Raw genomic sequence first — 25,277 nt, forward strand, 5'->3', positions numbered from 1 at the left:
CTTCTTTTGAATAAAATGGCAGCGTGATGTGTCTGCAGCACGTGCTTCTCTCTGAGGAGTTAACAATGTTCACTATGTGTTCAAACACTCGGACTATATCGGAGGACGAGATTTGCTTTGGGATATTTGATTTATTTATGTTATTGACCTTTATTTAACCAGGAAAGTCCCACTGAGGTTAAGAATCTCTTTTTCAGGGGAGTCCTGGCCCCAGAGGGGAATCTATTGTGCATGTTTTTAGTGGTAGGGGAAACCAGAGTACCCGGAGGAAACCCACACAGACACGGGGAGAACATGTAAACTCCACACAGAAAGGCCCCGTCCAGGTGGGAATCGAACTCGGGACCTTCTAGCTGTGAGGCGTGAGCACTAACCGCTGCGCCACCGTGATGTCCCAGCAGGACCGGTCCTGGTACTTGATGGGCGACTGCCGGGAGCACCAGGAGCCTGGGTGTCGTGTGCGAGTGAGTGGTTTATGGCGCAGATTAGTAGCCTCGCCAGGGCAGCTGTGGCTACAACAGTAAGAATGGTGTGAATGATGACTGCACATGTTTGTACCGTGTAAAGCCCATATGACTCATACTGAATCATATATAAGAGTAGAACTGTTATACATTGTTCCTGGTGGGAAGCAGCTGCTCTTCAGTCGACTGGACCTGGCCCGTGGTCCTGACTGTGTGAAGGCTTTGAGGGAGGGGTCCCTCTGGAGAACATGATGGGGCTGGGACAGTTCATGGTAAATCCTTATGTAGTGATGACGTCAGACTCCCTGGAGGCAGAGCTGACAATACATTCATTTACTAAACTAAACTGTGACCAGATACTTTACATTCCTCAATTAACCCACGCTTTGGATTCAGCAACTTTTGATTTATTTATACAACTCCTCAGTTTTACTCCTGCCAAACCCTGACTTCTCCAGCAATGACACTCAAAATGGCGATGTCTCTTCTCTGTTTCCTATTTTTATGAATGAAGGCGGTCCGGAGCCTGTGATCCCGGCCTTCACCAGCAGAGGGAGGAGCGCCCTGTGGAAAGCGGCTCTCCCCGGGGGTCAGCCTGCCTGCCCGCCTCCCTCCCTGCGTGTCTCTCTTACAACACACGGCGACGTTCCGCGCGTTAACCACAGACCCACGGCCCTGATGGCACAGTCGTAGCCCAGGCGCGCGCGCGAGAGGTCGGGCGGCCGAGCAGATCTGTTTAGCATCGACCAAGAGCTGAGCTTCACTTCCCCGCGCGCCTCTCCCTCCTCTGCCCGGCCAGGCTATCGTCTCCTCGGCTGAAATTTGACCCGACCTCCGCGAGTCTCTCCCGCTCGGATGTGGCAGCTCGGGGATCATTGACGTGTGTTTTTGGTGTTGTTTCCCCCCGCTACAGTTTCCAGCAGTCTTAAGCAGATGCTGTAGCAGATGAGTTTGAGCAGGACAGACACGAAAACGCCTGAAGGTTGTTGTTTTTTTCCGCGAGGACGCACCAGCACCAGCAGCAGCAGCTCGCGCTTCATGAACACGACACGTCCCGTCTGCACCAGGTGATTCATAACCATGGCAGCTCCTCTGACGGGGGAGGAAGAGCAGGTAGGCCACGACACACTGTCCGCCTGTACGCCGTGTTTTCACCGTGTCCCTGCCCCCCGTGTCCACACCTGGCCGCGCTGCTCCGTGCGTAATGGCAGCGGCGGCTTGGGCTGTTGCGAAATCCTTCCCGGACAGAGCGGAAACGCTGTATCGATCTGTGGCGCATTATTGCCCTCGGTGCCTCAGTGCCTCAGTGCCTCAGTGCCTCAGTGCCAGCGCTTCCTCTTTGGCAGAAGTCACAGAAACGGGCCGTGTTCGCTTTGGCCACGGCGGCTCACGCGTTACGCACTTCTCCCGCTGTTGTGGCGCGTTTGTTCGGTGGAAACTTGCTCTGAGCCCGTGCGCTGCGGTCATGACGCGCAGGAAAACTCTGATTGTGATGCTCGGTCTTGGAGCCTGTTTTGATGCTAATTCCAAAGCATGTGTTGAAAATGAGGTCGCTGCTTTTGGAGTGTGTGGGTTTTACATAAGGATGTTCATAAGAGCCCATAACCTGTGACCTGGTATGTTAATACAGGAACCTTTAAAGGGCATGTACCAGGGTTCTTTTGGGGTTTGGTTCAAACTCATTCCTAACTTTCCTCATGTCTTTCTTAAATCTGCAAATGGATGAGTTTGATGAGGAAGCAACACTGTCACGGTCATATAAAAACAACACACAAGCACTTCATTTATGATCATTATTTTTTCCAAAAGTGTCTGATTTTTCAACACACCGAAGGACAAAGCAGATTTGATTCCACAGCTGCAGTAAAATGTTTTTATTGTGCTTGTAGTTTAATGTTTTTACAGCGTTCAGCAGCATAAACCAGAATCACAGTTTGACATGACTAACCTGACTCGGGTAAACAGTCTCTCACCCATGGAGAGCCGGCAGCTTCATGCAGAGGTGACTTTACTCTAATTGCCAGGGCGAGTCCAGAGTCTCTCCTGTGATGAGAGAGCGGCGTCTGACGTGTCAAAGAAACGCTGGTTCTCGTGTAGTCTCTGTGAATGGGTGTTTGTGTGTCCAGACCTGAGATGAACTGCCTCTGTGCACTCTGTCTAAAGCCCCATGTCCTGCTGGGAATGTGACTGTGGAGGTCTCAGTATTAGCTTAAAGTTGTTCTATATTGTGATTTATTCATCCCCCTGCATATGTCCAGAAAACACCCATAGGATGCAAGATGTTTTCAAATGTACTTTTACAACATGTGTCTCTGCTGCTGTGGGGAAAAGGCCACAGAGTTTTCTGCTCTGTTATTGTTTTATCTGACAGGGACAGTACATGAGCATTGAACATGAAAGGGAACCATGGTCATTAACACAGGACAGGGGTGGATCTCTGACAGGATCAGACTAGGTTGAAGGTGTTTCGGTCTCTAAACCGGAGGAAAGCTTCACTCTGTGTGGCTTTTACCGGAGTGTGGCCGAGGAAACCACTGTAGTTATGTTGTTGAGACGGATGTAACATTATAACATGGTTAAAATGGTTGACATAGACTTTTCCAATTGCCAGAAAGGTAGATTTAGAAGTTGGCCATGTCATATTGGAGCATATTGTACATGAGGAACGGCCTCAACAATTGTGGTAACCCTAAAATGTTGCTTTTCATGTAAATTGTTACACAAAAACGTGGCTTCCTGATCGACCTCGATGAAGAAAAACAAGTAAAAGTCAGAAAAGCCTTTCAGCTCAGAAGGCTTGGGATTCAACATCAACTTTCTATACTTTTCTTTGCTTTGTTTCCACGTTTCTGTCCGGTCACTGCCTCCAAACATCCACGTAGGTTTAATCCCAAAGTCGAGCATCTCAATAATCTGGCGAGCGACGAGTGTGTTGAGCAACGGGTTTTGCTTTTCCGCCATATCTTTCACAATCTCCAGCCTGGCGTTTTTAAATGGTGCTTGTGTGTTTTGCCTGCTCTGATCATCTATCGGACTCGCAGCCTTATCTGGCTCCCCCGTTTCCTGTTTGAGCCGGGCCCCCTCCATGGCACCGGACGATCGCCCCCAGTGCGTCCCATTCCACACAGAGCGGAGAGGGGGAGCGTTCGTGTGTGTAAACCTCCCGAGCATTGGGAGAGCAGAGGAGGCAGGCAGCTGCTAAAAGCATTTCCACTCCCGGGAAGAGGCCGTTTATGAGTTACAGCAGCGGTTCTCAATCTGTGGGCCGAGGACCGATATGTTTCATCTCGGTCTGTGAGAACATCTGAACAAACTATTCAGCTCTTTGACCAGAATAACGTGGCACTTTTTGTTACAAGAACAAAATGGAACATGGTACATCAGGGGGAGGCAAGTTTCTTTATTGTAAATAGACCGAGGGCCGAAGCCGCTGATTATTCGCCCAAAGCACAACACTGGAAACATGACCATCTTGAATCAGATAAATGACTTAAAATGGCTTGAATTAAAGTTCTTCTATGTTGAATTTGAGTCGCTTTGAACTGATCCAAGATACAAATGCTTTAGCGCCGATGGAACAAGAATAAAAAAGAGAAAAACTACTAGAGGTTTTATCTCGTCTAAGACCAGAACAAATCTACTCAAACCTTAGATTTATTCTGTTAATTCAAGTAGGTTTATGTCATGTCTTCCTTAAAACGATGATTCTTTTTCCACTGCACTTCCTTCAAATGCCAGTGTTGTTCATAATATATGACCTAATCGGGTGCATTGACAGTATTTCTACCTTTTTTCTCCCATTTAACTCTAATAATGTTAAAAGTACTCTCTGATTTGTGTAATAATGTTGTGCTGTGCTGGAGGGCCGGATTTGGCCCCTGGGCCTGACGTTGCCGACCCCTGGTTTACATATTCTAGGCCCATTTATACCAGGGATGTTGGACTTAGAGATGTTTCCGATACCGATACTGGGGGTTTGAGTATCGGCCAATAACCTACATTAACCAAGAGACTTTCTTAAAAGTCGAGCCAAAACGGGCATCGGTCCAGGATGGATCTGCAGCCGATATCCTTATCGTATCGTTTTCCCGCATCAGCTCCGATATTCGATACCAGTATCATATCAGTGCAGTCCTAGTTGTATTAGTAAAGATTCATCTGCATACAGTAAAAACCCATCTGGCAGCACGAGACATCATGTTCGGCCACAGAGTCCAGATCTGAACCCCATTGAGAGTCTTTTGGACGTGCTGGAGACGGCTTTGCTCAGTGCTCAGTCTCCCATCGTCAGCATAGAATCTGGTGAAAAATGAATGCAACACTGGGTCTTTGCAGAAGCTTATGGAAACAGTGCTGTAATCAAAGCTGAAGGCGGCCCCACCACATATTAGAGCGCGTGACCTTTTCTTTGTGGTGACTTTTTTAATGTAACTGGGGCGAATAATCACAATCACGATCTCAACTTTGGGCATCGTGGAGCTTCTTCTGTGTTTTTTTACACCATCAAATGTGACGAGTAAAAACTTTAGCGACATTTGAAAAAGGCTAGTTGCCAGTGAGCCCTTCCTGCGCCCATCTCCCAGAATTCATTGGTGTCTGAGTAAAAACAAAAAAAAAGTGAACGATTGGTGCTGAGAGTGACGTTATTGACTTCCTGTTTTGGTATCGACTCGTGCCAAATGGGAAGCACCGCCCGGGTTACCACAGTGAAGTCGTGCCCACATGATCGACTGTAAACAGATGATACAGTGGCAGCGTGTGGAATCAAACGGACCTGCGGAAAGGAGGCGATGCCAAGGGCTGAATCACGACTGTCCGTAAACGTGATAATGTAATCCAATCGCCCGCAGGCGTCGGGAGGATGGAGGTGCCAGGATGACGGTGCAGCCGGCCCCCTCTGGCTTCCCATTAAACATCAACGCGACTCGCTTCCTGAGAAGAGACAATAATAGGCTGCGTCTCTCAATATGAGTCCCTCTGTCAGGAATGTGAATGCGAGGCACGTCGAGAAGGGAATGAAAGGCTCATTCTGGGAAGACGCGCTGACTCGGGAGGTGATGGAGTTGGAAAACTGGTTGTGCTAACCCTCAAACTGCTGTCGCCCATCGTTGGCATGATGAGAAAAGCCCAGAGTTCCCCAAACAGAGGTGCTGGTTCTGTTCATACCTGGAGTTGTTAATGAAAAGGCAAGAGACAGTTTGGATGTCGTAGGAAGTTTATCACCAAACAAAACATGCCTGGAGACGATCAAACAACAGCTCTGTAGACCCGCATCATTCTGCACATCAAACATCTTCATTCTGGGAAGATGAGGTGGAACCACGGAAGCCCTCTGAACATGACGAGGCTATTAGCCGCTATTGCCTGGCCACTTTCCAAGGAACTACTGACACTGACGTTAGCATCTCGAGTGAAGTGTGAGTGGCCTTTACAATGGTGCCACTGGATACCGGGAAGCTCATTCATTGGCTTCTAATTCAGCGACCACAGCCCAGGGATCAAACGCACGACTTCCGCGGTGTGCAGCACGAAGTCTTAGTAAATATATGAGCAAGTGGGAGGGTCCTGTACACCCTCCATTTACTCAAATCAAACTGAATGATAGAGAACGTTTTCTAAAGGTTGCTCAGCCCTAAAGGTTTCCAGTGCCTTTGCTCTCTGCCTGTGTCCATCTAGGGGTCTCGTCCTGTTCAGTGCTTACAGACTGGTTGTGTTTGGTTTAGCCACATCCGCCGAGCTGGAATTTGAGGACGAAGTTTGTTTTCTCGATCGTACGCTGGAGATTAATATGATCCAATTGGGACGAGTAAATATTTACCTGACCCGCACCAATCTCTAAAACAGGACTCGGTGTTTTCCTCCAAATTGTATTTATTGTTTGCAAGAGAAAAACCTTTAGTATTTACTGGTTCACCCACCAGCGAAGAACAGCACTATTCCGAAAGGACCCAGTTGTCTGGCCAGAACTCTGTATTAAAGGAAGGATGTGTAGGCTGTGCACAAAGACGGATAAACCTGGGCTGCCTTAAAGCTGTCCTCAGGTGTTTTCTTTCTTAGTCAGTAGGCGTCATCAGCGGTGAACCCTACTCTGCACATTTATCAGCAGAATAAACAAGCTGTGTCGCAAAGTAAACATTTTCAGACGTATATGTATTCGCTAAACTGCACCTGTAAGTCTGTGTGTTTGGCTTTTAGAACATTTTCCATTTTAGAACTAAATTTACACTGCAGAGCTTTTGTTTTTTCCACAACCCGCCTCATGCGCGTCCCGGTGCTTCATAAACCCAGACTGACCTGACGGCTCCCTGTAGATATGGGATTATTAAACAAACAACAGGTCGCTCAGATGTTTATCAGTGTCTTTTGTAAACAATGCGGACGTGCTATCCCTCATTTAAAAGCTCAGAACCTCCAGAATACAGTGGCCTGCACTAGTACTAGACTTTAGAATCTGCTTACCCTAAGTGTGGGTTTCTTTTTTGGATAAAACAACCTTATTACGTCTACTCTTTGTGGTCGGGATAAGGATGACTACTTTTATCTTGTCTCGATGCACTTGGTAAAGAATTAGTGATTTTTATCTGTGAGTGACGCGATCTTGATAAAGTTCTTAAGTTGCTTTGTGGTTTGTTCAGTGTGGAACAGTTTTTCCCCATGTGTTTTGCAATTCTTTGTTTGGGTTTTTTCAGCCAAACGATGAACCCTCCTCTGATGAATATATACCACAACAAACTGCAAAAAAATCCTACAATATCTACCTGTAATTACTACATCTTGAAGACTATTGGACGACACTACAGCTGGAGAATTGTTCAAAGTGTGAGGTCGACTTTGGCTGAATCGCTCCACATTTCCGCCAGCGTTCTTCGCACAGCTCGGCCTCTCTCCGTCAGGTGCAGCTTTCTCCCACGTCCTGAATGTTAAGCCATCAGTGAGGACACACACAGTCGAGTCCTCTGTCCCATCGTTTTGTATTCAGCTCCAAAAAGACTTGACTTCCTGTCCTTTCTAAGCCCTCAGTGCCTCCTCTGTCGCCTTTGGGCCGTTCAGAGGTGGAGGATGCTGAAAAAAAACAAAAAAACGGGCTACTATAGGCGCATTTAGCGTCATTTGAATGTACGCAGGCCCAGGTCAGGAATCGCACCAGCAGCTTTAGCGTCTCCGGCGACTGAAAGCTGCTGGAGTTTGTATTTGTGTGAAACTTGCAGGCTGGAGATCAAATAAAGTAGTTCTTTGGTTCTTGTATTTCAAAGTACGAGCCGCTACCTCATTGTTTTCACCATTTGGCGTTTTTGCTGCGCCCTTAAGTTGTGCAAACGCATTCCTAAAGAGTGGGAAGAAAGCGTTTGTCGTTTGTGCCGGTGTTTAGAGCTTATGATTTCCAGAGGTCATGGACGTCGGCCAAAACAGACTTCCAGGAAAAGAACAGCGGCCAGAGCTCGGCAGAATGAGGAAGAGGCTGTTGTTGTGATATGGTGTAAACGTGCAAACCAAAAGTAGCTTGTCAGTGTTTCTTGTGTGTTTTATTCTTCTAATAAGTGGTATTTTCAGTCTCGTCAGTGCTTAGTAGCTTTTGCAATAGTGAATGTATAGTTTTATCAGAGGTGAGGAGTCACTAGTTTGAGACTTGACTTGGACAAATAAAGACTTTTGTGACTGGATGTTGAATGAGCACCAGTGACTTGTAGGGCTGGATATCGTTAAACAAGGTTTAAAAAAAAAGCTTTAGATGCCACTTAGGGCTGTGCAATTAATTGAAATTCAATTACGATTTGGATTAATTGCAAACTGGTTTTATTCCACTGGGATGGTTGTTTCTGTTCCCTTTGCATTTCACGTGCTCTGGCAAATGCTTTGGTCCGATACAAACAGCGCTGTGTGATGATGTCATCAGGCCATGCAGTAGGGCTGAATTATTTTGCCAAAAATCAATATTGTGATTTTTTTCAATCAATATTGCGATTTCGATTTTATTGCGATTTTCCGCTAATGACTTTTTGTTGCAATACAATTAAATATTTACTACTGATTTAATAAAGTATTACTCACTCTTAAGTCCTTTATAATCACATGGAGATAATTCCAAATAGTCCACATAGTCATTTAGCCCACATCATTTCCAATAAGCTTATATTGAATTATTTTGTAAATAGCCTAAATAATTTCTTGCTATTTGCTCTTGTGTTTTAGTCAGTGGTTGTGAGATAAGTTCTTATCTTTATCCAAAACATTCCCAAACATAAGCCTCCAAACGTGAGCTGCAAAGGACTCTGAACATCAGCTCAGGCTCAGCTTCTGTGATCAGAGCATCAGAGCGTGTAGCGCTGCAGCTAACGCTATGCTAACGGAGGAAACCGCAATAGTCCTTTGCAGTGGCTGCTTTACACACGCTGATATTTTCCCAGTACATCCACGACCTACCTACCTACCACCTGAAGTAGACAGAGAAGTAAACAAAAGCACGAGGTGGAGCCAGAGCCGGACGTCGGAGGCGTCTCTCGCTGCTACACTCACTTCTATGGGCCGCGGCCGGCAGCTGCAGGGGCCAAAATCACGTGCTTCTGCGATTTCGAAATCGCGTTGTGTAATATCGTGATAAAATCGCAAATGCGATTAATCGTTCAGCCCTACCGCGCAGCTTGGTTTGCTTGGGCAGGTGTGAGGGTTGGCCAGCAGGGGGCAGGTGAGTCAGGGATGTCTCGAATAGAGGATTAGTTTAGAAACTGTAGCATATTTAATATCATTTTGACTTTTATTAACAGAAAATATTAAGCATTTTGCAAAAAAAAATAAATTTTTTAAGGCAACCAATAATCGTTTGAATAACCAGGATTTCAATTATTGCTAAAATAATAGTGATTATTTTTTTTACATAATCGAGCCTTAGTGCCACTGGCATCAAATGAATCAAAGTATCGAAAGCAGGTACCGAAAAAAAAGATCTTCTATCATTAGATCCAAGTTTTGATGCTGGTCCAGGGACGGCATTAAATCGATTGTTTAAGCTCAAATAAATGCTCCACACCCACATTTTTATTAACATACTTTTTCCATATTTTTGCCCCAATTTTTTCTCCTTTTTTTTAAACTAATATTTCCCCATTTTCTCCATGTTTTTAAATCATGACTAAAAATGAACTTCAGCATAGTTTTACCCTCCCATGTGTTTTTGTGTCAGGCTTATTTCTACATTTCATAATGAACCCAGGAGCCCGTATATAACAGGATCAGGGCTGCGTCAGGCCCGCGTTCTTCTTCCCCGCTCGCTCTGTAATTCCTGGAGGGTTTTTCCTGCGGCCGCCACCGGATTTCACATGCGCCTCATTAGTGGAACATCTGTAGCCTGCTGTACCACCGGCCTAATTCAGTTACACTGGAATAAAAGAAGGCACGGATGATGAGAAATCGGTTTTCCGAGCCATCAGGACTCGTTCTAGTACTTTTGTATTCTGAAGGACGGAAATAACATCTCTTTATAGAAGTCACACTTTTATACTTCAGTGCTAAAGCATACAAAACAATAGAACTTCATTGCTCATCCTCTCTGGTTGAGAAAGTGAAATTCCCATTCAGTTTGATTCTATTCAATCAAATGTTCTTGGTCAGACCATAGAGGATTAGCGGCATTTTATGTGTTTTTATGAAGTCTATGGAGAAATGTTTTTCCCCCTCTCTCGGGCTCCATTAAATCTGGAAGTTTTTTTCTCATTTCTTAGAAAGTTCATGCTTCATCCGAGCAAAATTGTGGGCCTCGTGTTCAGTCGGTCTTTCCTGGTTCCACTGCTGAGCGTCTCGTGTGAGCGCAATTGCAATTTTCCCGACAAACATTGGGAGTGGGAGTGCAATTTATGTTTCAACATCAAGATGCAGCACAGTTTAAACCAAGGAACATTACCTTTTGATAAGATAGTGAGCTATAAACTGCGAAAGAATCTGCGAAAGGAGAAAATATTGAGAGCAGTGATCTTTAAGTTGTTTCTACATGACTTTATGCAGCACTTTGGTAATGCCGCCTTTGTGAACATCTCCTTTTCACCCTGTAGAGCTGTGTGTCTTACATGCGAGTGCTGCTGCGTAGTCTGGCTCCCACTCAGATCACTTTTCAAAGCGGTTCGCCTTGTCTTTTTGCAGCGGCGTGTCATTAACTCCTGTCTCACCAGATTCCTCCACAGCGTTTGTAATCCTCCTCGTGCATATTCAAACCAAGACTCTCTAGGTCAAAGATAAGGATCACAGAGGGTACATCGAGTTCCACCACACTTCCTTCCTTCCCCGTTTCATCGACCTCTCCTCCGAAAGGTCACCGCAGTGTTCTTCATCGCGTCTTTTCTTGCTTTTCAGGCGACGAGGCAGTTTTTGGAGGAAATCAACAAGTGGACCAGTCAGCACGGCGTGTCGCCTCTGTCCAAGGATCTGGCCGTCAAGTTTCTTATGGCCCGGAAGTTCGATGTGCTGCGAGCTATCGAGCTTTTCCACAGCTACAGGGTGAGGCTCACGTGAGGATCTCAGAAGTACAATCACAATATATGGAGTTTTGCAATATTATATTTTTAGTGATGAGGATAAAATGGTACAATGGTAGATAACATGAAGCAACCACAGAAAAGGAAGACTTTAAAGTGCATATGGCACATTAGACACAATTTGGTAGCGCTTCACTGCAAAAAGTATTTAACTAGATCAGTATAAACATCTCAGTTTAAGCACAATAATCCAAAATCTTAGTTGTTTTGACTAGTTAAGAAGTTGTTGGGCATTTGTCCCAGATTATTTCACTTGTTCTGAGATGTTTCTGACTCGTTTCGATACATTTCGTCCTTATTTCAGGTCATTTTCTTTGCCAATGGGGAAAGAAAACTGGTCTTATCTCATTGGCAATTTTACTTTCTTATTTCAAGCGAGATTTACCCTAGAACTGGTCTGAAATGTCCTCAAACAAGCAAAGCAAACTCGGTCCGATCAGGAAAAGTGTCTAAATGAGTGAAAACCGCTCAAAACAAGAAACATTTCCTCAATTCAAGTCATTTAAGCCAATGCTTGATATTCACTTTTTGTAGTGTTTATATTAAGCTTCTTAAAGGGACTATACAGAGTTTAAAGTGTTAAAAACATGTATTTCCCTCCCCCTACATGTTCCTCCATGTCCTAATGTGTAGAATGAGCTCAGACCTGTTCACCACAACTGCCTCTAAGACCTGAGGTGGCAGTAATGAGCATAAAATGACGAACTTTCATCTAGCCCCTTTTAAGTATTATTAAGGTACTAATAAGCAATAATAATGTGCTTGTAAAGTATTAACACACTGCTTATTTTACTTTTATCTGTTAACATACTAGTAGGCCATTAACAATACGCTTAACCCTAACCGTAACCTTAACCCTACCATGATTACTAATGCTTATTAATACTTAATGAACACCTTCATTTAAAGCGATGCTAAAACAAAGTTGTATTTAAGATTGAGCTCGTTTCTTTTGTTTTTGTTTGGCCATTTTTGTGCCGCTTATTGTTTCACTTCCTCATTGGACGCCGACAGGAAGTGACATAGATGAAGGCAAACAATCTTACACTGTTGCCGTGCCGACCATGTTATGTCCATGGGAAATGAATGAGTCAAACTGATAGAACTTTACCAATGTCACTTCCTGTCATACATGTCTTCATTAAAATGCTGCTTCACTGAAATGAAATGATAATTATGCAGCTGATGTTATGATATAAAACCGGTCATGTGCACTTTGATAAAACTTAAAAAATGTGTTAAAGATCTTTGCTTTGCAGGGAATGTTTTCATGGTGTTCGATTGCAATTGGGCTCATGTTTTATTCCAATAAAAGTGAGTCGCTCACATTTTTACGTTAATCAAAGTAAAATGTAAGTATTTGAAGTAGAAAGTACACACCTGTTATCCAAGTGTTATGAAAAACAGCCTCAAAAGCACAAACATTGTGCCTGAAGTCACTGCGCGTTCGGCAACACGGCGCTGGTGTTTGAATGTACATCTGCACAGCGCCACCTATTGTTATGGAGGCGTTAAACATGAACAAAACACTTTAGATTTATTATTTAAATATAGTGGCGTACAAGTAATGTGTTCTATGCACAAAAACAAGTACATTTACTCCGTTAGCGACCGCCCAGTCTGCTCAAGTGACTTTACTCGAATGTGAAGTTGAGAACCAAGAAATATCTCAAATAGGAATAAAAATATAATGTGTAAAAAGTAATAATGAACTTAACATAATCTGAGAAACGATGCCATATTCTATCCATTCCATTCAAAATACGATCACCCAAGTACAAGTAAAAAGTGCAAGGTTAAAACTAAGAAGTACAATTACTCAGCTCATGTAATGTAGTCATTAATAATGTCAAATGTTCCTTAAAGGGGGGTATTCTGCAAAATGGACTTTTTCAAGCTTTCCATCCTGTTATTCTGTCACTCCCTCATTAAAAACATGGCTGAAGTGTTGCCTTGGCACATTCACGTATTTCTGAGTAATCTGTAAAAACTCTGATGGCGGCCATTTTAGGGATAGGTTTGCCTGAGTCCTCCTAGGAACGCCCCCACCTCCTGGAGACGCCTCCGAGCTTTGGTCACCAGCCGAGTAACCAACCACTGCTCCTCAGCAGAACCCCCTCCCCACTGATGCCACAGACAGCGTGTGGAGGGGGCGTGTCTAAAGGCTCAGAGGTTCTTAAAGAGACAGAGGCCGATTTCAAGACATTCACTACAGCCATTTTGAGAGAGACATTTTATACAAGGCAGTTATTCTGATTTACTGCATTTACAGACCAACAGAAGGTTTGTCATCATTGTAGTGGGATATAGACTGGTGCTGTGGGACTGACAAAAGCAGAACACCCCCTCTTTAAGGCAGAACACCCCCTCTTTAAAGCAGAACACCCCCTCTTTAAAACATAATTGGCTCATTAGTTCAAAGGAAAGCAACACAAAGTTCTCCTACAACGCACCCAAGTCTTTAAGTGCACAGTGCAGTGACATTATTGTTCCTCTTTGGCAGGAGAATGAGTTGACAGGGTCAGTGTAGAACGGGGACGTTCCATCTGGTCCAACCTCTGATGTGATCTTTTCATGCTAAATGCAGATAAATGTTTAACTTTTCCCTTGGTCTTGTATGACATTCGTGATCAGGATTCTCTTCTCTTTCCTGTTTGTTTGAGATGTTGGGCCCCGCTTCCTATGGGACCGTGGTTTGAATTAGGGGGAACACATGCCCCAGTGTCCACAGCTGTACATGTGGGACGTATAGATTCACCACATTGCTCTGAACATGTGCAAAGAGCAGATGGCGACCTGATTATTTAAACATCAAACTGAGGCAAACGTGGTCTTAATTAGATCCACAGGGCAGCCTTGTTAGTCGCTCTAAATACTGCTGACGTCACACAAAGGTCTTTCTTTTATGCCGTTTTGCACTTTAAGCTGCTTTTGGACACCCACACATGAGACGCACCACAACGTGTTTATCTTGAGAAGGAAACAGACATGACACAATTAGGCATAATTGGATTAAATATAATTGTTACGATAAAAAAAACTATCTTGAAACTTGACATTGAACATACTGTAAATGAACGGCTGCTTTTTGAATTGGGAACATGTGCACCAGTGAGTGTAAAAAAACGGAAGTGAAAGTAAGTAATGAACTGTTGTGGGCAGATCATCTCAAATGGCCAATAGAAAAGCCTTCTCTATTTCACTGATCAAACTCTGAACTTTTGCACGTGCATCAGTAACCGCAGATGTGTTTTTCCTCTGTTACATTCTGGAAATATGTTTTTTGTCATTCTTTAGACACTATTTTGTGAACTTGCCATGTTAAGACTAAAGAGGGGTTTGTATCTCACGTTCATTCACATTGTCTGTTCGTGGGACAGTTTTAGCACCGCTGTGTCACCAGCATTAAGTATCTTAGTGACGAAAGAGCTGGGCTGACTTAACCTGATGAAGATTCACTGAGTCGAAACGACGGTCCTGCCTCAGCCCGTCTCTGTCGTCATGTGGTGGCCCTACAAGCTTGAAGAGTTTTGTAAAGTGTATTTGCATCTTCTTTACCGTCCCGTGAGCTCTGCCTCTTTTCCTGAAGTATCTAAACTTTGGATCATTTTCTTTTGCTGCATTCAATTATTCTTTGTTTAAGACATTATTGCGCCTAAATGGCAACGTAAAGAACATTGGACACAATAATGACAATGATACAATAATAACAACAATTCAGATTGATATTTATACATTGATTTACTAAAATATAAGCCCCTTGACATCATAATAGTAAAAGGTTAATTTGATAGTGTGAATCTTTGGGTTCTGGGCAAAGAATATTCTGTGACTCACTGTCCTCCCTTCATATTTTCAGCCGGGTTACTTTCTCACAGGAATGAAAAGACAATGCCACCCATTGTCAGGGAATTCCTCTGCCTCGGGCTCATTGTTGCTTCAAATCAAAACTGAACCTGTAATTGACGTATCGTTGTCGTCTTGTTACAGTTTTCGTGTGAAATGTCTGGAGATCATGACACTTGCTCGGACTCGCAGGTTAATGTGAAGTTTGTTTACTCACCTCCACGCGACACTAACCAGTTCAAAACGTGGACCAGGTTTATATACAGTCAGGTTCTCCATTCAAACCCTCCAGGACTGACATAAGCTACTAGAACAATCTAAGTCCTCCCGCGCTGGTACCTGAGTGGAACAAGCTGAGGGCTGATTATTATGACGTCCCTTTGTGTTGATATCTGGCTTCAGCTGCTGCTTCTTTTGCAGGAAACTCGCCTGAAAGAGGGAATCGTCCGACTGCAGCCGCACGAGGAGCCGCTGAGGTCGGAGCTGCTCAGCGGGAAGTTCACTGTCCTGGTAAGAAGAGGTTTTCATCAAATAAAAAGTGTGTACATTGTGAACAAGTGCAAGGAAGTCGTGCTCAGTACAGTTTAAGCACAGTTTTGTATGACAAATGAACAAAATAAAGATTTAATATGCTCAGTGCACGAGATGATGATGCTAACTCGCTAACCACTGTGACCTGTGAGTTAGCTTAGCTTGTTAGATAAATTAATATTTAAACAGGGCAAACATGCAGCTGTTGGTTAGTTACTACAATGTTACTAAGGATGTACATACTTCAGAGGAGACTTCTGCGTTTGGAGATATTTAGCATTGAAGCTACTGGCTATTACTGTTTAAAGGCCAATGTTAATTTAGCGCTAAAAAAGTCAAAATCGTGCCACTGTCTGGATTTTTCTTTTAAACCCACTTGGCATTAAGTTTTCTTCTGTTTTTAAATGTAATTTTATTTTTAGTTTGCATATATATGTGGCAGCCTTTACCCCACACTGGCCAACAGGAAGTTAACTAATCTAGTTTAAATTATTAGTTCATTTTGTCGACTAAAATATTAGACATTTTTAGTCACAGTAATATTTTGGCTGGTTACAAGTTTTTTATGAAACTAAAACTATGACCAAAATGTCCAGATATTTTCATGGACTAAAATATATTTATAATAAATAAAGACTAAAATCATCTGAACTTCCACTGACGGTTTTTTGGCGTACGAAAGAGATGCACTTTATGTATTGTGTAGTTGTTGTCCTTGTCTGTAATGCTGTGTGTTGTGGCTTATATGTTTTGTATTTTGTATGGTCTTGTCTTGTTTTTTATGGGACTGCGGATGGAAATGAGCCTTGAGCTAAATCCGGCATATTTACAGCACTAGTCTGTTCATTAATATGCACCGTCCCATTCAAATAAATCACATTTAAATTCACTGCCAAAAGAACTGCTCTGAGCTGGAAGCAGAGGAAGCAGAGGAAGCAGAGGAAGCAGAGGAAGCAGAGGAAGCAGAGGACCGCCATTGAATATGAGTGTAATGAATATTATAAATGCAAAGTCCACTAAATTTGTCTTAAATGTACTCGACTAATAAAGGTTTATCTTATCTTATCTAAATGTACATGCAGTTTTAGTCGACTGCAACAAAAAATGCACTATTTAACTGACCACACACACACTCACACACACTCTCTCTCCCGCTGCTGTGTGTCTTCCCTTTGACGTGTTACCGATGCTGCACATCCTTGGCTCTGACGTGTGAGTCTCCTGCTCACATCCTGTTCCTGTCCGAGTATTTTTAGCTCCGAGACACACAGGACATGAGCCGATGTGCTGACGGGGAGGACGGGGCAGGGCCGTGTAGGACCGGCCCTGGTCCTGACGAGACACACAGGACATGAGCCGATGTGCTGACGGGGGGGACGGGGCAGGGCCGTGCGGGTCCGGCCCTGGTCCTGACGAGACACACAGGACATGAGCCGATGTGCTGACAGAGAGGACGGGGCAGGGCCGTGCGGGACCGGCCCTGGTCCTGACGGTGCTTTTGAAAACTGAAGAGCTTAAGTATAAATGAAGGAGGACGAAAGCCATAAAATCCGACTTTGAATCAGTTGTGAAATAGGCTTGTTGTTGTTACATTACCGTAAATACTCCTGAACTTACCCTTGTGAAGAGGCGGGCTGTTAAGAATGCGTTAGGAAAGTTAGGAGTTGTTTGTAAAGTAAAAGTCAGGTACAGGGCCTTTAACAGAATGAAACCATGGAAAGTCCAGGACGAAGTCTGCACTTTTGTCAAGTCGGCTAAAGTTCAAATCTGGAACAGTTTTCCTGAAGATGTGCGACAAGCCTCTAGTCTTTTGTGTTTACAGTATGTGCTCAAACACATCTTTTTTTGCTTTGTCAAACACTTTAACCTCTTAACCCCCACCTTCACCCAACACATTTTCTCCAGTTCAGTTCTACCCAAATCTAAAAGCTTCTCGACTGGAGTTTACATTTCATTTGAAAGCTCAAAAAAAGCTGATTTTTCCTCACGCTGTCGGCACTTTTTGTTGCTTTTTCACCACTTTTTTGTCACCTGTGTTGTTGCTCGTTTTCATCCTCACTTACGTCTCGTTTTTGTTGCTGCTTTAGCGCCTTTTTTCTAGAAGCTTTTCGATTTGGTCAAAGTTAAACAGTAGGCAGGTTAAGGGAGGTTTTTTTTCTGATTTGGCACATCTTGGATCCTTGTGCTGCGAAAACAAACGTTGAAAGGCTGAAAAGTGCGGCGTAACTGTGCTCGACTAGAGAAATATGCCGTGTTTATTGGAGAGGGAGCGGAGCTACAGGAGGCAGCATCACTTCAGACGCTCAGCCCTCTCTGGAGCCGAGCCAATGAAACGCCAGATGAGCTGAGCTGCCCCCCTGTGGTCAATGTTATTCAGCTTTGGGATGTTTTTCACTTCTGTATTTGTGACTTTGTGCAGTTTGTTTCCGTGCGTTAGTTCAGTCGGCACATTCACAACACACCAGTTTAAGTGAGAAAAAGTGTCTCTCTGGGTCCAGAACTATTGCTGACCTCTGACCTGAGCCGCTAAGTGCTGTAGATCCGCGTATTAGCTCTCAGTTCATATGATTGGACTCCTCTTTTGCAGAACGCCAGGGATCCCTCGGGCGCCTCCATTGCGTTGTACACGGCCAAACTCCACCATCCGAACAAAACCGGGAACCATGTGGTGCTGCAGGCCCTGTTCTACCTCCTGGACCGCGCGGTCGAGAGGTACGAGGAAATGGCATTAGCTGTGGTCATCTGAACTGTTTTCTACTGAGCCTGTTCCTGTTTGTTTCCCCCGCAGCTTTGAGACGCAGAGGAACGGCCTGGTGTTCATTTACGACATGGCCGGCTCCAACTACACCAACTTTGAGCTGGACCTCAGCAAGAAAATCCTGAACCTGTTGAAAGTACGTGTTGAAAAGATTATTCTCCGTTCTTGTTCCCCAGACCTTTTTATAGACAGGCAAGGAAGCGATGTTTATGGAGTAATATGAATCAAACAATATAGTATAGGCGACATACAGTATATGAATTTGATGTAACATTCTATAGTTGTACATAAAGGCTTTGGTGGTTTTGGTTGAAGATTTCTATCCACAAAGCAAAATACAGCAACATTTTCTCCTCAGTGCTTCAATCTTTTTGCTTTGTTAACCCACAAATGTTTCAATAATCTCGGGCATTTGAAGCATTTGTTTAACGGTAAACCTTGATGACATTTTACATGTTTCCTTCAACAAAAACGGGAAACTAACGAGTGGCTGATATTTGTAATTTACCGTTTTCCTGCACAGATAGTTGACTGTGATGTAAACAAGCCTGTTTGTTCTCCACTAGGGGGCGTTTCCTGCCAGACTGAAGAAGGTGCTGATCGTGGGGGCTCCGGTGTGGTTCAGAGTGCCCTATAACCTCCTCAGCCTGCTGCTCAAGGAGAAGCTCAGGGAGAGGGTAAAGGACAGCACTATGCACTTTTACCAATTAGCCAAATTAAAACACGGACATGTGGAGACTTCAAATAATTGTAAAATCTAGTCTTCCTAAAGTTTAGTACCGTTTTCCAGATGTATTTGAGTGCTTGTTTGCAGTGGTTGGGACGTGACATTGATTGTTTCCTGTGATTGGATTCGGGGACTCGCTCTGAGAATCAGCCCAGGCGACCGCACACATATCTGGGATGTTAATGCATGAATCACTGCCTCTGTCACCAACACTCCCCGCGGAATAACTACATTACCATTGATTACTTCGGAGAAAGTGCCACCGAGCACACGCACTTCCAAGTAACAATCTTCATGGAACCAAATCGTTCATTTTTTAAATATATTGCACCACTGCAAAAGCATCTCTTGTGTCTCGTGACTTTGGAGGATGTTTCATTGAAAAGTTTAACCTGCAGCGCCAGGATTTTAGTGTCATCAATGAACTTCATCATTAAGATAAGATAAGATGATACTTTATCTTATCCACTTCATTAGTGGACCAGCAGCTGCAGTAGTTCCGGTTATTGGCCCCACACATTCTAACTCTCTAAAGTTGCTGCCTGCTGGATAAACCAGAGCAGATCTTTTGTTTTAAGGATGTACAGTTTGTGGCTGTGAGCTCTATCGATGGGTTTTAGCCACATGAATATGAACAGCCCCCAAATACTGTCGTTTACATGAAAAGTCAAGAGAACCATTTGAATAATTTCTTCTTCTCATCCTCCTCCTCCCCCTTTTCTACCTCATTCTTCTTCACCTTCATCTTCTCCTTTTTCTACCTCCTTTACCATCACCTTCTTCTTCACCTTTTTCTCCATCTTCTCCTTCACCATCTTCTTCTACCTCCTTCACTTTCATCTCCTACACTTTCTTCCTCTTCTCCTCCCATTCCTCCTTCTCCCTCTACTCCTTCTTTTCCTTCTTCTCCTCCTTCTTTTCCTCTTCTCTTTCTCCACCACCGCTCTGGGCCCATCATTACATTCTCACTGTATCCTGTTCCTCCACATCAGATTCTCTTACATCAGGTTGACGGTGTCTTGAAATGTTCCTGTATTATTTCACTGCTTATGTTTTGTTTATGTTTCTCCAGGACCAATACAGTCGTCTTGATCTTTAATCCTAACTCTATATTCAGCCTCACACACTCTCTTTCTCTAGGTTCAGATGGTGAAAATGGCGGAGCTGAAGCAGCACCTGCCGAGAGACTGCCTGCCCCAGCACCTGGGGGGGCTGCTGCCTCTGGACGCCCACACCATGAACCAGCAGCTGCTCTCGGGCCAGAACGGGAGCGTGGACCCCGTGGACGAGCTGATGGGGGTCCCCTTGGAGGACTCTTCCATCCACGTCCCGGGCCCCGAGTCCATGAGGCCCCAGGAGCTGATGACTCTCCTGGGCCGGCTGCAGAGGTCGGGCATCCACCAGGAGTACGAGGAGCTGAGGAAGGAGCCGCCGCCGGGGACTTTCAACCACTCACAGTCAGTGCTTTGCAGTCGCCAGATTAGACTGGGAGTGTTCTGTGTTTTGGTTCTTTAGTATATGACAATATTTTAGTATAGGTATAGAGAAAAGTATTGTTCAGGTATAATAATAATTCAACTGTACCCGGCCCCGCTCACAAACAATGAAAACATCAAACGTTGATAAATGATACAGATTAATAATGTGTTTGTGAAACGCCGTAGGATCAGGTTTTGCTTTTTTAAACATCAGTATTAATTCTGTCTGTGCCAAATCTAACCTTCCCAATGTCCACAGAGCTGTGTACAACCAGGACAAGAACCGCTACGGAGACGTGCTGTGCCTCGATCAGACACGAGTCAAGTTGAAACTCCGGCAAAATGAGGTTTTTCAACTCTTTCTTTTCATGATTGGAATTATGTCCTTGTATAACAGGCTAACTAGATTGGAATTGAATATCCATCTGTCAAAATGGTACTACTGAATATTACTGGACGTGGGATTGAGATGTTCTTTTTCTGCAGAGGTCTGATTACATCAACGCGAGCTACATGGACGGCTACAAACAGAAGAACGCGTACATTGGTACTCAAGGTAAACATGTTATATTCTTATAACCTCTGGCTAAATACAATTCATTTCTTCATTTGAAATCGATAGCACTTCAGTGAGGGACACTGTTAACACTCCGTTACACCTGACTGCATGTTTCTGCGTCTGTGCTTGGGTTTAGGGCCACTGGATCGGACCTACGGAGACTTCTGGAGGATGGTGTGGGAACAGAACGTCCTCGTCGTCGTCATGACCACCAGGTGAGCTCTTTCATTTTCTTACTGTTGAATCTCGAGTCTGGTGCTTTCAGGTGCAACGCTAATCCTTTTCAGTGGTGATTTCCTCTTGTCGTCGTGGTAAAAGGAAACAACACACACACACACACACACACACAGGAAAAGGAAGGAAAGTGAGATGACATACATGTACATGCTACATAAGTGTCGTAGGCTCAGAACCATCTGAAAACCGGCATCAAAATGGTTTTGTCCATTTGTTCATCGCTGTGATGAAAGGTCGAAGGTCATCAAAATGATCCCCCAGTTCTGCAGCGGAAATGATGACATGAGGTGACTTTCATGAAGCCATGCACATGTAGCAGGTGGTGCATGTGCTTATATATGGGCGGTGCCAGTTGAAGTTAACGTTTTCCCAACACGTTTTCTACAGAAGTGTGACAAACCCTCCGTCAGTGAATACGTCAGAGAGGCTATATCTCGTGGCATGTCATCGCCATTTCAACATATCCATGTTTTCCATGTGAAAAAGAGCGCCATGGGTTGTCGGCATTTTTATTTCTGAGCCAATGGGCTCAGTTTTAATGGTCTTCTTCATGAATAAACCACTTGATTATTGTTTTGGTGAAAAGTTGCTCCCATTAGCTGCTTACCTTTAGCTTAAGCTTTACCTTTAGCTTAAGCTTTACCTTTAGCTTAAGCTTTACCTTTAGCTTAAGCTTTACCTTTAGCTTAAGCTGTTAAATGATCCATAGCTTCCCCTCAGACAAAAAGGCCATTCATGTCAAATCAATGTCAAATAAAACGGATCTGACTGATATTTATCCACAAATATTCCACTGTCTCGACTTTGGTTGGTCTTTATGGCAGAAATACATTGTTTATATACATGATGGAGAAAGGTTGGGAACCACTGGTCTGCTGTATAGTGAGGGTCTACAGTGAAGGACTGGAGGAGACATTCGGACACTGCGAGTACTTACAATCTCTTGCCATTATCAGAAGTGGAAGTGGATCTTGATCTTGTTTCTCTGCAGGACAGAGGAGGGCAGCCGGAGGAAGTGCGGTCAGTACTGGCCCCTGGAGGAAGGAGGGCAGGAGGTATACGGACACATCGCAGTGGTGAACCAGAGGGTGGACCATCATTCGCACTACAACCACACCACGCTGGAGCTGCACAACACCGAGGTAATGCATGGTTTCAAGAACTGAAGCTTCACTCAGCTGTTAAAGACACAAAGCACAAGCCATTATAATAAAAACATGTATAACGGCGCACATACATCTTATATCAGCTAAAGCTCATTCTGCTGTAGTGGCAGACTGTCTACTACACACTGGTTTGAGGGCTGTCATCTTTATAACTCATAGTGCTATAGGTGCACACAGAACCTCTACAGATGCTTTCATATTCAACCTGCTTATTTCATTTATGGAAGTGGAAGGTACAAGTCAATAATGCTGGACCCATTGAGTGGCTCGGATACAATGACCTGTCAATTACTTCAATGATTCTTTGCCTTTATAGTGGCTGTACAAATGTAATGCAATAAAATGGTTTACTAACATAGCAGTAGTAGTAGCCGGGGTAGTTAAAGGAACTCTACTGCTTTCAGGTACTTTCTGTGTAGTACCTTTTGTAAACGTGTACTTACTTATCCCCCCTCTCCTGTGAATGTTTACATGTTACGGCCAATAGAAATCTGATCAAATGTAAATGTTTGGGTGGTGTTGGTTTAAGCAGACTCTGTTTAATCATTCTTTTAATTCTGAGAACAGTCTGACCATATTTTATGACCAATGTAGGCAGAAATGTAATCAATTCCACAAAGTTTACTCACTTTTTCCTCCCACTGTATGTAGTGAAATTCTGTCTCCGGTTTACGCAATTTTCAACAGAATTCTTAGCAGTTTCATAATTAGTCATATTACTTCTGAAAAAGCAACACAATTTCACATGTAGGGGAAAAAAGACAACAATTATGCCTTTGCAAATCTATCTTTGGATGCATTTCTTTAGGTGTGTATTTAATTACACAGGGTGTCCTCAGATATTCTTTTTAAGACCTATTTTCTGCCTCTGATTTCAGCTTGTTGCTGGACATTACATTATGACAATAATATACTGATCTTACGTGTACAATCACCACTTTCTTTTCTAATTTGTCTCCTAATATTCCAAATCAAAATGCTGATTGATGCAGGTTTACAGGAGTACACCCCCCTGCCCACAGCTGAAGAACGGGACATTATCAAACCCCCACTAACGCCCCTGTCCCCTCTGGAGCAGACCTGTGAGCAGAGGCAGGTCAGCCACTTTCAGTACCTGAGCTGGCCCGACTACGGCGTCCCCACCTCGGCCGTGACGCTCATCGACTTCCTGGGCGCCGTGACCAAGCAGCAGAAGAAGATGGTGAAGGCCCTGGGACAGCAGTGGACGGGACACCCGCTCGGACCCCCCATGGTGGTTCACTGCAGCGCGGGCATCGGGAGAACAGGTGCGGCTGCTGAGAAACATGCCAGCTTCCTAAACATCACTGGTTCACCGAGTTATACCCACATACAGGGAACAACCTAGTCTCAAAAGTCTATTCTTCTTTTTTCTCATTTCCCATCTACTATTACCAAACTGAAGGTTCAAATGTTTACTGACTGCTCATTTCAAACAAACAGCAAATTTATGCTGTTTGATTTAATTAACTGGCTTTTGATAAACAAAAATGAAGTGGTTTTGGTCCAGTTCTCCACAGCCGGCTCCCTTACGCTGCCTGTTCACACACATCATAACCCGATCTGGCTTCTTGTGCTTAGTTATTTGTTTAACCAGATTTGAACCCATGAAATCCAGATCTCTTTAGTAAAGGTCATCCTAACATGAATCTAGCTCTAAGATCTGGAGCTGAGTCCCCGGACGCTCCTGACTGGCTGCCTTGAGGGAGGAGTTAAATGCAGGGGACACATTTCTCTCAGAAACCGTCTTCCCTTAATTCCGCAAAACCAACCGATAAATGAAGAAAATAGCTTCACTGAGAACTTAACCATGCTTTTGTGCGTCAGGAACCTTCTGCGCTCTGGACATCTGCCTGTCCCAGCTGCAGGACGTGGGCTCTTTAAACGTGCATCAGACGGTGAGGAGGATGAGGACGCAGCGAGCCTTCAGCATCCAGACCCCGGACCAGTACTACTTCTGCTACAACGCCATCTTGGAGCACGCCCAGAGACAAGGGCTGCTGCCGGCCAATCAGTGAGCTCCAGAAGACCCTTAACACACCAAGTACAACCACTGTCCCGCCGCCACCACGTGTGTGTGACCAAGTAGCTCTGCAGTAACGGACACTCTTCAAAAACACATACGCCAAGAAGAAGAAGGCTCAGTGTCGACATCGTGCTTTTGCTGAACATATCTCAATAATCAGGCACATGACGCTACATTTATATTATGGAAAATGAAACGAAATTCAACTGAAAGTTCCTGTAGCAAATGGTAATAATCGGTCATTCAGTCACACTTAGCATCGAGTGCGTTTTTCCACAATATTGTAATGTATAGAAATGTGCCTGTGGTTAAAACAAAAGCAGTTTGTGTCCGAGCACACTGGGTGACAAGTTTTGTGTTGCATATCTTGTATTTATTTGTTTTCAAAGTGAAAATGAAAGACATTTAGTTACTTTAGTCTCATACCTCCGTGATGCTTTATTCTGTGTAAAAAGATCTTTAAGAAAAAAACATTTTTATTTACACTTTTACTCTGCCCCATTTGGATTGTTCGATTCTGTCCTACACGGTTTATTGTGTGTGAGTTAAGCACAAGTAGTTGCTATCAGGGTTATTTTTGATATGCTCCCACTTCTTAGACTGTTACTGACACTGGAGGAGACGGGAAATGCGATCTTTCATATTGGGAGGTCAAGAGTGACAAAAACTAATGCACAATTTAACGTCCAACACGGAGTCGGTGGAAAAATGTGTGTTTGTGGCTCGAATCACGTCGTCACAAAAACATTGGTAGCATTTACAAAACACCACACTATCTCTACAACTACAGATGAATGAGTTATGACCGCAGAAATGGACTATTCAGTTAGATTCTTCCAAATGTGCCCTCAAAGTGAAGCCGCCAATTGTATTGCCTTAATTTTTGACCTTTTCCCTTCCTTTGTGCTGTGGAGAGTGAATGTTCAGCCTCTCGTCCTTGCACC

General features: G+C 44.0%; 1 protein-coding gene across 1 annotated transcript; it reads left to right on the forward strand.

Moving 5' to 3' along the window:
• Nucleotides 1-389: 389 nt before the first annotated feature.
• On the forward strand, nucleotides 390-24,395 carry ptpn9a (protein tyrosine phosphatase non-receptor type 9a; the record flags this gene model as incomplete). The annotated part of the gene is made up of 13 exons (XM_079567599.1): nucleotides 390-464; nucleotides 10,764-10,949; nucleotides 15,254-15,343; nucleotides 17,952-18,076; nucleotides 18,153-18,258; nucleotides 18,689-18,799; nucleotides 19,990-20,306; nucleotides 20,587-20,674; nucleotides 20,814-20,883; nucleotides 21,023-21,101; nucleotides 22,115-22,265; nucleotides 23,368-23,575; nucleotides 24,135-24,395. 13 exons carry the CDS (start codon nucleotides 390-392, stop codon nucleotides 24,323-24,325), a joined length of 1,797 nt encoding a protein of 598 aa, XP_079423725.1. The 3' UTR covers nucleotides 24,326-24,395.
• Between the last annotated feature and the right edge of the window lie 882 nt (nucleotides 24,396-25,277).

This window comes from Gobius niger (genome assembly GCF_951799975.1).
Source record: "Gobius niger genome assembly, chromosome: 12".
In the NCBI taxonomy this organism is placed as follows: domain Eukaryota; kingdom Metazoa; phylum Chordata; class Actinopteri; order Gobiiformes; family Gobiidae; genus Gobius; species Gobius niger.